Source organism: Colias eurytheme, chromosome 19, assembly GCF_061535395.1.
Source record: "Colias eurytheme isolate Ceu_HAF_F1 chromosome 19, ilColEury1 Martin Lab GWU primary, whole genome shotgun sequence".
In the NCBI taxonomy this organism is placed as follows: domain Eukaryota; kingdom Metazoa; phylum Arthropoda; class Insecta; order Lepidoptera; family Pieridae; genus Colias; species Colias eurytheme.
Window position 1 is genome coordinate 9,841,392 of NC_142998.1, and position 15,003 is coordinate 9,856,394.

Sequence of the window (15,003 nt, forward strand, 5' to 3'; positions counted from 1 at the left end):
AAACAATTTGATTCACACATTGATTTATGATTCGCACATTCGTCAAAAGATTGTCAAAAATATCCGAGCTGTGTATCCGAGCCTAGTGGCATTAATTATTCATTGAAGTGTAATACATTATTTTGAGGCAGTAATGTTAAAATTCATCCCGAAAAGTCTGCTTTATACACTCGTAAGCAGTGTTTTGCTTGGGACAACGTTTTAACGCGATAGTGTGTTGTTATTCGTCAGTGGTTTTTGTGTAATATTATTTATTAGCTTTGCGCACCCATTATTATAATACAGTCGACAAGCAATAAAAATTATTTGAAGTCTTTTATTATAAACCCTATCAAGTTATAATATAATTTTAATTTTTATATGTTACCATATTAAGAATGTATCCAAGTGTGATATAGTTTTTCTCATTTTTGTGTTTCCAAAGATGTGTGTTGTCATTTCGGTTATCAAAAATCAATATCACAAAAAATATTTTTTGTCAGGGTGGTGGTATGTGTGCCAAAATATTATTTATTCTGTTGTCACTTGTATCTTTTCTATTACAAAAAAAAAATCTTAAGAAAGGAGACTGACAGTATTTTTTGACGTGACAACGTCTTATAATTCGATAGAGCCGGCTGCACGCACGAAAAAACATGACTCATGCGGCGTTACCTCGCTCTGAGGCGTTCCATGTAAGGCTTGAAGTGCGAGCGAGAGCGCGGAACGAGCGACAAAGAAGCACAATCGGACGTTGTCACGTTCAACTATCGTCAGTAAACCGACTTTACAGACAACCAATTTTTTACCTGTGTTTAGTATTCGTTTACTCTTGTTGATTTATTGTAATTTTTCATTGAAGACCAAATACCTTAAGTGGGTACTGGGTAGCTAATAGTTAGATGTTATTGAGAATTAAAAATATTATTGTAAATTGCAATGTGTTTTTATCATAATAGGTAGCAGTATGTCGGATTTATCATTGGGCTCTCCAGAACACGTGTCGCGCGATCCCGGCGCCGCAAACAAACAAACAGATAAACCTAAGGAGAATAGCTGTAAAGATAGGTAAGGTTATTTTGAATATATTTTTTTTTAAGAAAAGTCAAACTTAAATATACTCATAAAGTAATTTAAGACCTTATACTATCACATTTAAAGTCTTGAATTCTTTGAAAAGAAAATCTTTATAGACAAGTTGATATTTTTTAGCCATTTAACAGATTTCAAGAATTCTAGATTTCCAGAAAGGAAACTTTATCTGGGATCGAACCTGGGGCCTAAAAATTTTTCTTTTTGTACTAATTTTGACAATATTTTTTGTACCCTAAATCAGTCCGTGTATTTTTTGTAAATTGCGTTCTTGATAACGTTTATCCGAATATCTTACTATATTTCTTTTGTTATATATATGTATTATGGTTACCTAAATAATATCTTTGCTGATATTTATTTCTATATTATTTTAGAATTGCTTATCGTCTCCTAAAGAAATCAGTGTGGTGAGATTTGCTTTCTAGTAATTTGCTATATTATTAATTTGTGTTTCTTTTTAATTTTAATGCAGCTTTTTTTGTTTATTTCCGAGTGTGCTTGTATTTCTTTTAAATTGAGAACATTATTTTCTTTTATAAATCTTTCTTTTTTATTTTATATCTGCAGCTATTTGTTTTTACGCCTTATTGAAGTGAAACTTCTTTATCGGGGTTGGATAAAAATTTAGTGTAACATTTTTGCGTTACGCCGTACGCGTGACATTTTTGCGTTACGCCGTACGCGTGACATTTTTGCGTTACGCCATACTCGTGAGTCGTGACATTTTTAAGGTCATAAAGAAGTTTCACTTCTTACGTGTGTACACTAGTACACGCACACATTTTTTTCTATTTTATAGTGCTTTTAATGTACAGTATTATGAATAATTTTAATAAACACGATTCAAACGAATTTGTTATCTTGTTTTGAACTTTCACAACTGCCTTTATTTATCCACCATACAATTATATAATAAACGATGGTCCGTACTAGATATGCTTTGTATAAGAGTGGTTTTCCACTAGAGATATGCGAGGAAGCGTAGCGAGGGATGTGTTTGAAGAAGCAATCATATTGATTCATTTAGTTTGAAATTTGAAGCGTTAAGCGTTTGAAGCGATACTATTGGTTATTTTCAAACACATTCCTCGCTATACATCCTCGCATATTATTGGTGGAAATGCACGCTTATGCGTTCAGATACCCTTCCATTGAAATTAATTGTTGAAAATTATTGCCAAAAAAAGAGAAATAAATAATAAATATTTCAGGACAATTTTCACACACGGCCCGATCTGATCCCATACTAAGCTTTCGCTTGTGTTATGGAAACCAGATGGCTGATAAACATACATCTATAATTTTAAATAAATACTTATATAGATAATAAACACCCAGACACAGAGCAAACATCTATGTTCATCACACAAATATTTGCCCTGGGTGGGAATCGAACCCACAACCTCTGGCTTGGAAGGCAGGGCCACTACCAACCAAGCCGACCGGTCAGTCAAAAGTTAATCAAAATAATATTTGATGTAAATAAATATCTATATTTCTAGCAAAAACATAATGGGCGGTCGTCGTATCGGCATCGAAGGAACCCGTAGAGCGTCTTCCTTCACGTCGGTGGAACAGTTCACGCGGCGGCAGAACGGCACCGTGGACGTGTGGTGGCTGTACGATGATGGAGGTGGGTCTACTGGTCTATAACTAGTCTACTAGTCTACTGGTCTACTAGTCTACTGATATATTGAAAAATAATGTGTTAGTGGAGGTCTTTCAGTGAACACGATGTTTTTTGGCGTGCCTGCAGAATCGAAGATGTGTTGCCATCTGAAAAAATCGAGCATTATTCGCATTTACATGAATGCAAATTGCGCCGTTTCGATTAATAATAATTTTTAAATCAACATACGTAATAAAAACACTCTTTCAACAATTTTCCAATAGAAACGTTGGGTATTATTAATTTTAAACCATTACAAAGTTAAGGATTAAAACAATTTAAAAATAAGGGCTGATTTTGTTACAATTTTTCTATAATATTTTTTGACATAAGTACTTAATTTTGATTTCTTTGCATTTGTCTATAGGCCTAACTCTACTCCTGCCGTACATTCTGTCAACGCGTCGCGCGTGGGCGTCCAGCCCGCTACGGGTGTTCACACTAGTTAATAAAAACACAGAAATGGACATCGAGGAGAGGAAGTAAGTATTTTTAAATAATTTTGCGAAATTTTCATGGAACATTAGGAAGTGTCGTTGTAAATCTGAGAAATGGAAAGAGTAGAATGAGTACTCTATTTTACACATTCTTATCTTATAAATGCTGTTTGTTGAAAATGCTTTTCACTAAAAACTTGAGATATACCGGTTTGAAGTATTGGACACTGTCCCTAAAACTGATCGAAAGCGAATTGTTTTTGTTTCGTCCTATATGTTTAATATCATCTTACATATTTCGAGGGCTAGGTCAAATATTAGTTTGAATGTAATAAGAATGTACTGCGATACTACCTCTAGTCTACTTGATAAGTTGAAAATGGCGTAAACTAGAGATAAGGCTCTTAAAAATACGTGCGATAGCTCATTTGATTCGGAATGACGTCTAGAAAAATGTATCGGAAATGTTTATTAGCACACAAAAAATTGCAAAAGTTATAGGCAAATTAAGTTTCAAAAAAGTAGGTATTTCGTTTATCTATACAAATATTATAAAGAGGAAAGGTTTGATTTTTTGTTTGTTTGTTTGTATGAATTGAATAGGCTCCGAAACTACTTGGCAGATTTGAAAAATTCTTTCACTGTTGGAAAGCTACATCATTTCTGAGTGACATAGGCTAGGTTTTATCCCGGAAATCCCACGGGAACGGGAACTATGCGGGTTTTTTTTTGAAAACGCGGGCGAAGCCGCAGGCGGATTGCTAGTTGTTAATAACTCCGAAATTATTAACATTTCAGAAATTTTGAAAAAAGATTTTTAAAGAGGAGGAAATTTCCAACGAAAATCTCCCGACTCCCGGAATTCTATCTCCATTATTTATAATTTTAATTTAACGCTGAAAATAGCCCTCCGCGCGGCATTTTTAGTTAGCGCGCGCGGCTTCAAAACCGAGCACGTCACACTAATTATTTTTTTTAAGGTATTAAATATTAATTTAAAAATTTAAAAAAATTATGGTGTATTCCGAACACTTCAAAGAATTTGCTCCCGTTGGAAATTTTACTTAAAGTTACGCCATAAAAGTTTAAAAAATGTTAATACTTTGTTTATAATAATTTTTTCAAGTTAACAAAAAACTAGAAATTTCTAGTTTTTTGTTCAAATTACTTAACTTGAAAAAATTATTATAAACAAAGTAATAAAATTTTTTAAACTTTTATGGCGCGATCTTGTTAAGGATATTAATTATATGAAGGTCTCCACGAAGTGAAAAATTTTACCGACAATTATTTAAACATTTTTTTTAATGTGCAATAAGGACGGAAGTTGAAAAAAATGTTGTGTGGTTTTATGAAACTACGGTAAAAGTGAAACTGTTCGAACGGTTCTGAACACTGCTGTGTAGCGCATGTCGTACGTATCGCGGCTGCCGAGTAGATACCTACTCGGCAGCCGCGACCGTCACGCGACATGCGCTACACAGACCAAAAAGTTTGAGACGATATAATAAAAGTTTCACTTTAAAAATTTCGTTAGTTAACATTTGTCTAATTTGTTGAAAAATTAACTTTAAGTAAAATTTCCAACGGGAGCAAATTCTTTGAAGTGTTCGGAATACACCATAATTTTTTTAAATTTTTAAATTAATATTTAATACCTTAAAAAAAATAATTAGTGTGACGTGCTCGGTTTTGAAGCCGCGCGCGCTAACTAAAAATGCCGCGCGGAGGGCTATTTTCAGCGTTAAATTAAAATTATAAATAATGGAGATAGAATTCCGGGAGTCGGGAGATTTTCGTTGGAAATTTCCTCCTCTTTAAAAATCTTTTTTCAAAATTTCTGAAATGTAAATAATTTCGGAGTTATTAACAATAAACGAAATACCTACTTTTTTGAAACTTAATTTGCCTATAACTTTTGCAATTTTTTGTGTGCTAATAAACATTTCCGATACATTTTTCTAGACGTCATTCCGAATCATATGAGCTATCGCACGTATTTTTAAGAGCCTTATCTCTAGTTTACGCCATTTTCAACTTATCAAGTAGACTACTCTACACAACTGCCTAATTGATGTAGACGGTTGATAACAAATCCCAGCAAGTCAACGACTATTAACAAAGTGAGGGTAGTTGGGTCAAACGTCGTATAAACGTCTGAGTGACAACTATTCATCCACAAAAATATTAAATCAAAAGTTACGTCTAACAATAGTTATATTTGTCTTTCAGTATGGCGTCCCTGCTATCCAAGTTCCGTATCGACTACTCCGCTCTTAAAATGATATCGGACATCACGAAAAAGCCCAAGGATTCCACGTTGGCATATTTCGACAAACTCATAGCGCCGTTCCGAACTTCGGACGATAGCAATGACCCAGGTAAACTATTTTTTATTAAATTAACCGCGTATATAAAGGAATAAAAATAAAGAATTTTCATTTCTAACACGTATGCTTGGCACACACGCTCTTTATTACTACTAACTGTGTATTTAAGGAAAAAAGAATATTGTATGAATGGGACGCGATTTCGAGTTGTTTATGTGTGTTCATGTGAACATGAACACACATAAACAAACAAACAAACAAACAAATCGCTTCAACGTTTACATGTAGTAGGTGTGTATATGTGTTTGTGTGTGTGTCGTACATGTCTGTTAATATGATTTTCACATGTCATAAACGTTTTTAAATTATCTGTTGTGTTCATAAAAAAATCACGTTTTTGTTTTATTTATATTGTACATATTACAATTACAGGTGGTATAACAGACGCGGATTTACTAGCGGCCCGCGAGCGTACATACCGTCACTTGCGTTTACGCGAACTGATCGGCGAACATTCGGCCGGCGCTCGGCTTGTTTGTGTCACACAACCCATGCCGAGACGGCGCGGTGTGCCCGCACCTTTATATATGGCTTGGTTGAGTGCTATAGCAACGGCGGCGAGACAAGTGTTATTGGTTAGGGGCAATCATGCGGCTGTACTGACATTCTATTCGTAAAATATAGAATAGTTAGGGTGTGGTGTGGCCGCACCTTTATAATACAACGTACTATTACTATAAATACGTCAAAGCTAATGTTCTACTCGTTTATGTTTAGCATGGTGTGGTCGCATCTTTATTGACTGGTTTTGTGACCTGGATCATTTCTAAGTACTCTACCATTTGAATTGTAAGCATATCTCGCCCACCTATGTTATTATAATTACTAACTAGTAACTACCAACCACGACCGAGCTCACAAGTGGTGTGTTCATGCCGAGACGGTGTGTCCGCACCTTTATATTAAAATTTTCAACACAGTATGACCGCACCTTTATTCCTTTGAAACTACTATAAATACCCTTTCCTAGTAAATGTACAAAAAAGTACTTTATAGCCTTGCCATTAAAAGGGCTAAAGTACACCTTGATTCCTGATATAATTTCTTACTATAATCTATGAATTAGACTATGGTTTAAGAACATTTTCTTTCGCAGATCGATCTAGAGAACTTACTAGTAACTAGGCCTTTACTTATAAAAAATCATTTAAAATTTATTAATATAATTGGTTATCTCTTTTATTTAAATACTAGCTTTCCGCCTGCGGCTTCGCCCGCGTTTTCAAAAAAAACCCGCATAGTTCCCGTTCCCGTGGGATTTCCGGGATAAAACCTAGCCTATGTCACTCAGAAATGATGTAGCTTTCCAACAGTGAAAGAATTTTTCAAATCTGCCAAGTAGTTTCGGAGCCTATTCAATTCATACAAACAAACAAACAAACAAAAAATCAAACCTTTCCTCTTTATAATATTTGTATAGATTTTTTTGACTAAAAAACAAAATATTAACTAGTTTAAACATTTATTTAAAGTGTTTATAAGTAAGGCGCCTAGTTAACTAACCAATGTTTTGTCTCGCTCGCACTTCTGCTTTTTCACATAAGAAAAAGCGAGACAAAGTATTAATTAGTTGTGCAACTGTTGTACGAAGTTGTCAGTAAGAATATATATCAACAAGTCATTTATATGATTTTTGCGTTTATATAATAGCGAAACTATTTCCCCAATGACGCAGTGGTAACACTTAGCTAATTTTATATTAAGTGGGTTCGATTCCCAGCAAGTGTGATTTATACGTATCTGTATTGGCGAATATTACAATTTTTTACTATTGTAATTTATAATATTTTTACAAATTTGTACGATTTAAATATATTGGAAAAGCCTTTATTGTGCCTAAATTTTTGGACTATGTATTTTGAAATTGACTTTGTATCGGAATCTCGAAATTCTAATGAAATCTCGTTTAGATGTAATTTTATTAGGTTTTAAATTAGTTTTAATAAAACTGTGAGTGAATTTTACAATTTCTCTAAGGAAGTAACATTTTAATAAAATAAATAATTGCTTGACATTAAATTGCAAATGTCGACCAGCGAATTAACATACGTTCGTAGTTTTTATTATTTATTTTACTAATAATTAAGTTAATATTAAATTAATTGTAATTAATTTTCTTTTAATGAAAACGTATACGATCCATATTGAATAATACTGGAGGATTCATTTAAAAGTGGGACTAAGATATATTAAATATAAGCGTTTATTATAAAATAATTGTAATTTTAAAATCTGTTGTAATAAAAACTCGCTCTTTCGAACGGATTTTCCTTTATGTATGACACACCAAAAATATAAATTTCATCAAAATTGTTAAAGCCCTTTCGAACTTTAGACGTTTGTATCTTGTGTGTGATCGTAAAAGAACTACACCAACATACAACTACATCAAAATAATTAATATATTTTATCCGACTTCAATCATTTAGCCGTTTTTACTTTGTAAGATGCATCGGACTTGTTCAATGTTTAGGAAATAATTAACAATATGAATAAAATTATCTAAAAGCAGATTCGTTTTTTTAACAATCTGTTCAGTTTATCTAAGCATTGAACTAAGCCCGTATTTAGATAATTTCAATTTATGTTGCAGTGCAAGTTTAAAATATAATCGTTTGATTAAATGTCTAGTTAATTTTCATCCTTAACTTCAGAGTGCTGTTGTTATTGTATTAAAATATAATATGATAAATCCTAATTGTTTTTATTTGTATTCGATAAAATTATCGTTTAAGTGATATGAGTTTAGCAACACTTAATTATGTTTACAAAGTAACTGTTGTATCATGTCTCAGTATTCGATTAGTAATAATACGTTTATTTAACTAACAATGTATTAAAAAGATCTGTTTAACACATGAAGTATTTTTTATTTGACACTATTATTATTCTCTCTAGTTCGTATACATTGTATAATACTGAAATTAAATGAAAATGAACTGGAGATTTAATGAAATATCACATTCCTGTATGGACTGCAACTCCGAATACTATCCTATAGTACCTGATTACATAACGCTATAGTTACCTGCTAATTACGCTGTTATTTATTACCTATTGTTTGTACTAGATACAATATTAATAAATGATACGAAAATCATGTTTTGTTTTATTTATTTTTTATTTAAATCGAATAAAGTAGTTGTATGAAACTTTTTCTTTATAAATTCAGGATAGGAACAAGTTTTTATTTCAAATTAGCACTAATTTACGGTAAGTACTTTTAAAACGAATTGCACAGTGATTTTGCAAGATGAGTCTGTGAAATTGTGAGATACTGAATGATAGAGTATTTACGGCATTATAAATTAACTGTATTTTGCAATTCTTTAATTCATAAAACCAAACTTTTTAAAATAAACATGAAAATTTCTTTAAACTCTTGAAATGTCTATAGATAATAAACAAAACCAAAATAGATAGAGACTAGACAAGATATTGAAAGCAATTTATCTTCTATTACCATCACCATTGTACCAATCAATCTCAATATTATATATTTTTTTTAATTCAGGTGAACTTTTACAAGTATTGAATAGTCTTTTTTTTTCAAATTCAAATTATTTAATCAGTGAAGGAAAATATGGTGAGGGATTCGGCTTGTCATTAACGATATGTGCCATCTACCAACCCGCACTTGGCCAGCGTGGTGGATTTTGGTCCATACCCTCATAATATAAGATATTAGGCATGTGTCCCTGCATTGGGAGTGTATGGGTTGATGACGATGATGATGTCTTTGTAGACTTGTGTGGAAATTATGCCCTGATTTTAATGATGAGATTTCAGTATATTTAAAATGTTTCTAGAATGTCATTGAAGATAATTTTCTTCAACGGAAATGGTTACGTTCGTAACGTTAATATAGTGTCACAATTCTTTGAACTATTGCTGTGTTTTGTTTCTAGGTCGTTTTGGTTTCGTTGCATATTATGAATCTTAGTCCGATCTTCTTTTTCTGGTCTTAGTGCCCAAGATAAAGAATGATTTTCTGATGCAACCACATAATATTAGGATTATATTGTGAATTTAGAAGTGGTAAAGAGTAAACAATTATAGCTCTTTCATCGGACTTAAAACACGATACTTTATAGTGGGAGAGTACAGTGTAAAAAAATCGCGCTTTAAACCCGTTTAAATGGAATTTCTAAACAAAAGAGTAATCGATACAGATCGTTAGCACTGAAATTTTGAATAAAAATGCTATTAGCCTGGAAAGTGAGTACAACTGCACACAAATCATGTAGCAATAAAAGCCAAACTTGTTGCAAGACACGTAACCATTCATGCGACACTTGAATGTCTTAGAAATCTTTAAAATCTAATCAGAAGCACATGCAATTGGTAGAGAGGTATTTCGTGCAAACATCCGCGCCGTGGACCGTGTCCTACGTTATTTGGTATTCGTTTTCTAAACTGCACCATTATCTCAATGGATAGGCACTTTTGTAGTGGCGGCCACTTACCGGCGGGCACTGGCCACTATGGAGTACGGCCAGTCAGTTTGCTAACGCGCGTCGAATGAGGCGTATGTATCTCCGCGGTGAGAAGGAACTTTACGAAAAAGTGGTGTATCAACTTTTTATTGTGCCTTGCTGTGAGCTAGTGTTAACGTGATTTTGTGCTAACCCGGATATTAAGGACACAGGTAAAGCCTTCCATTTAATGTAGAGAGAGATGATAATAGACGCGCTCTAGGATTTAAAAGCGATGCGTTTAATAAACGAGTTTTATGTGAGTTCTTTACCAGATCGCTGGAAATTTGTTTAATAATAGAGTCGAATATTTTGTACGCACATGACTTGAAGTAAAAACAATAAATCGTGTTTATTATGTAAACATACGTCGTTTACGGTGTTACATTGTTATGTTATAGGTTTCGTAATTTTGTTACTTAATTATTATTTATTTATTTTATTTTATTTGCATAAGTAGGAATTAAGATTGAATAATATCGAGATAAAATTTAAATATCAAATGTAAAAGAGCGTAAATTCATTTAAGGACATGATAGAGCATAATATATAAGCAATTATCCGACAATATTTTAGAGTTATAAGAACTAAAGGCAGTGTAGAGAACGGTATGAAAAACTTCGGATACAGAAAGAAGCCAGCTTCTCTGCGGCCTTGAAGAATGATAAAAGCTATTTGTCCGAGTTATGAAAGTGTTTTTGTGGCCATCGATTGAATTATAAGGCATAAAAAATATTCCATTTTGCTCTATTATTTGATACGCATATTAAATAGATAGCCACAGATTGGACGGCCCAATAATATTCAATTATTTAACGTATGTAGAGACAAGTGGCTTGATAGACTTAAATAATATTTTGCTCTTTTGCGCCTTCGCATTTAACCAGCTTTGCCTGGAAGAGATTGCTTCTTAGCAATAAGGCCGCCTATTGTACACTTTCCATGTTTACCTATTTGTTCATTTCGTTTCGATTCCTTGTAAATGTACAATAAAGTATCATAAATATAATGAAATAAATAAATATTTAATAATCTATCTTTTCACTAAAATCCCGTGTCCCTTAAAATTACCATTTGTTTCACTTATCGATTTCTCAATTGGAATCGAACCCTTATCCGCTCATCTAAATAGCTCAAGCACTAACCACTGTACTGATACGTTGAAGTTCAACTTAATAAGTACAACAAATATACTTAATTACTTAATCCATTGTATAATATATTATGCTTTGAACTTTGTATATATAATTTGTATAATAAGTTGTTTTAATTATGTACATTATGTGAATATAATTACCTAATATTATGTAAAATAAATGACCATTGTAGATAAATTGTGTAAAACATAATTAGTTTCCTAAAACATTTAAATCGTTTGTAATCGTGACTAAAATTATTTATTGATTAAATTATCATTATCAGTTAATCTCTTAATACCAAGTCCCATAATCCAATAAAATCAAGCAATAAAAATTCCATACACAATCGAAATAAATCGTAAAGTCGTAAATGTAATTGTCAAAATTGTTTGATAGTGATGCTTGAATGAGAAGCATGTGTTTACATAGGTTTACATATTATTGTCAAAGACATACCTATTGTGATTTGTGTTTGATATTACGCGAGTAGGTATTATCTATACATTTAGTAATTAAAGATTTTAACGATTTTTAAACGCGATTTATAATATAAAGAATAAATCGCGTTTCAAATCCGTTAAAATTTTTAATTTCTATAGTTAACATGTTGTTTTTGTAAGGTTAATACCTAGTAGTATGTACCTATGCATTAAAATGAATGCTAGATGCTTTTATTTTGTTAGTTATAAAAACAGATCAAATATGATACCTATATTACAAACTAAATGAATATAATTTAAAATATATTTAAATATAATTATACATATATATATATTAAATGCACCACCTCTATATTTGCTGGTTGTATTTCCTTGTCAATAGTTTTTTGGTAGAGTCCGCTACCCGCGAAGCCGCTCTATGTACCTACGTTGTAATTAATATTTATGTTTTCTATTTTATCCGTGGACATTAATTATATGATTATAATTAATTAAAACAATTACAACACATCTCATTTTATGTAACTTCCAAATTTTATTAATTTATTAAAGCATTAATTAAGGATAATTTGCGTAATTATGGGTATGAATCTCAAACGAGATGCTAAGAACATTCAAAAAGAAGCCCTTTATATGCATCTATCGTTTAAAATTTCCGCTCAACTTTGACTCTACTCCCTTTATATGTGCTTTATTACTACAATGGGAATTCTGAGACGCCTTACAAATACTGATGTGTAATATGGCCATTGTATTCTCTAAGAATGTGGTTTGCTGTGCCTTTTTACACGCTTTATATAAGCTTCACCTGTATGTTTGTATGTTTGTAACCGACTTCTTTGGGCGCGATTTTGACCCACTTTAAACGGCCAGATTTCGTTCAAACTTTGTAGATTTATTGAGGACCGATGACAATACACTAATTTGATAAAAATTTTCTATTTTTTAGTTCGGTTTTATATAAAAAGCGTGTTTTTTAGTTTTTTTTAACTATTATTATTATTTAGGTTAGGCTAGCGTGAATACATTTGTTATTACTTATTATATACATATATTGTTTTAATGGTTTTATATAGATATATGTTTTTAACTGAAGTTTTTTAAATATGCAAAATCTTTTTTTATATTTTGACTATGATTTCTAGTTCTGCCGCGGTATTACTCGTAAAAAAAGTATGTAAGTTGCCTTGGGAACCACTCTATCTATTAAAATAAACCTTATCAACAACTGTTGTAGGTATATTAATTCTTCAAAGATATATGCATACATATATACAGACAGACATAGGGCAACGACATTGTTTTGAGCTATGTAGAGTTTTTATGATAACATTTAATGAACATAAAAAAAACCTACATCCTTACTTATAGATAAGACAATTTAGGAATGCATAGAAAAAAAATCTTCCCACTTACCTATAGCTTTGATTTAGTTTACATGGACACAATTGAAAAAATAAGGTCAGTGTCGTTACTTTAATTAATAATATTATTTCTATAGATATCGATGATACAAAAAATATGACGTTCTATATAATCGTAACCAACTCGACTTCTTTACCTAAACTAAAACCAATTGTGTTCGAACAATAGTATCCAACGCAATCTATACTAATCTATTATAGATAAGAATATTATACAGCTGAAGAGTTTGTTTGTTTGAACGCGCTAATTTCGGGAACTGCTGCTCCGATTTTAAAAATTCTCGGCGTTAGATAGCCCATTCATCGAGGAAGGCTATAATATATCATCTCGCTAAGACCAACAAGAACGAAGCACTGCGGGTAAAACCGCGGAGCACAGCTAGTATTTAACAAACGCTATAATATAACCATGTTGTAATTTACATGTTACATTACGAGCGTTAAGGTGCGTATAAATTAAGCGCGGCAGCCGCGCGAGCCAATGTTCGACCAGAGTTGACGTTCATTTGCTGCGCGAGCCAATATGTAGATATATTTTAAGTTGAACGTAGTTGCCGCGCGCGGCAGGCGATCCATCACGAACATCTCTTCTGTAGGACGCCAAAAGTGTAGTCATTTTCTTTTTCAAGTCAGGAATAGGTATATCCATTTTCTTACTGATTTCTACCCACGCATCATACCTCAGCGATTTATTGTGGTATTGGGAGGATTTGCTGTTCCACAAAAATTCATTAGCGCCATACAATTGTATTAGTAAACGGCACTTTTCGTTGTCCATTTTTACGTATACGCCGCGCGAGCCGAATCACCAAAACTACAAACCGTCCACACGGCGCGCGAGCGAACGCCTGAAGCTCCTTTGATGCGGTCTCAAAAACCGACAGTGAGCGGATCGCCCCGCGGCACGTTCGAGCGCGGCAATGTTCGCGTCGCCGCGCGCGGCGATCCCGTCTACATAGTGCGCGGCCGCCGCGCGCGCCTATGTTCGATGGTTTGCCGCGCTTAGTTTATACGCGGCTTAAACTCTTTATCATTTACATCAGTAAAAAGTTTAAAAAGTTTTGTGACCTCCTTGACAAGATAAATGGAGTCATGTTACAATTAAACGAATCGTTACGAAAGTGAAACCGTATTATCGACAAAGATTCGGTTTGCTCTGCGGGACGGACAATTTTTTCACTTGCGACACTAAGTTATTGGTTATATGTAACTATGTTTTCTATACAATTATGCAACTTTTAAGAAAATATAGCAATCTATTCAGAAGCGTTATGAATTTATTGGTAAAAAGTGATTTAAAGTCTATAATAGGTAATAATTAATTTTACGCTCTAGAAAGAGTTGTCTAGATGAGTGTTGTCTATAGAGCTAGAAGTTTTGTTGTGATGAGTCCTTAAACGGAACTACTAAGTAGTTACAGCTAGTTTTAGTTGTTTAATAAATTATTTAAAAAAATCTTCAAGATATAAAGTCGGGCATCTACGCCACGAACGTGACTAAACCTATTGATGAACTTTTTCTTCCGCCACATTTTTGTCTCAGTGAGATTGATCTCTTTTTACTTGTTAAACATAGGTATACAACAATGCGTCCAATATAATAAAACAACCCTAGAGATAGCAAAAGTTGCATACTTACTTGTATTTTTTAACTATAAATTAACCAGCCAGCGTCATTAATTATTATCATACCCAAGTTAAATAAACCCCTTTAAACAAGAGCGTGTAGGTACGCCGAGCACACGTCTTCTTTGGCAAGATTCAAAGATACCAAAATCGTTGCCTTACTCCATGATTTGACGGCATTGCGCGATCTTGAAATTTTACCCTCAACGCGCCTAAAGAAGTTTTAAATTGAGATAAAATTGTATCGCCCACGCCTAGCTCATCTTTACCGGTATAGCTCAGACTAAAATCTAGATACAACATCAATGCAGCATGTCGGACGTTCCGCCA

General features: G+C 32.9%; 2 protein-coding genes across 4 annotated transcripts in view; both read left to right on the forward strand.

The window, feature by feature from the left end:
* Ncc69 (sodium chloride cotransporter 69) overlaps window positions 1-6,751 on the forward strand; it is a 40,135-nt gene extending 33,384 nt beyond the window's left edge. For both annotated transcript variants that reach the window (XM_090113168.1, XM_090113169.1), the window contains 5 exons: window positions 939-1,047; window positions 2,577-2,707; window positions 3,111-3,225; window positions 5,413-5,561; window positions 5,943-6,751. In XM_090113168.1, coding sequence (XP_089969294.1) covers window positions 939-1,047; window positions 2,577-2,707; window positions 3,111-3,225; window positions 5,413-5,561; window positions 5,943-6,187 — 749 coding nt within the window. In that variant the 3' untranslated portion in view covers window positions 6,188-6,751. The remainder of the gene's footprint in view (window positions 1-938; window positions 1,048-2,576; window positions 2,708-3,110; window positions 3,226-5,412; window positions 5,562-5,942) is intronic.
* Window positions 6,752-10,056: 3,305 nt separating this feature from the next.
* LOC149900355 (uncharacterized) overlaps window positions 10,057-15,003 on the forward strand; it is a 76,636-nt gene continuing 71,689 nt past the window's right edge. For both annotated transcript variants that reach the window (XM_090113065.1, XM_090113066.1), the window contains exon 1: window positions 10,057-10,218. The gene's annotated coding sequence lies outside the window, so the exon portion shown is untranslated. The remainder of the gene's footprint in view (window positions 10,219-15,003) is intronic.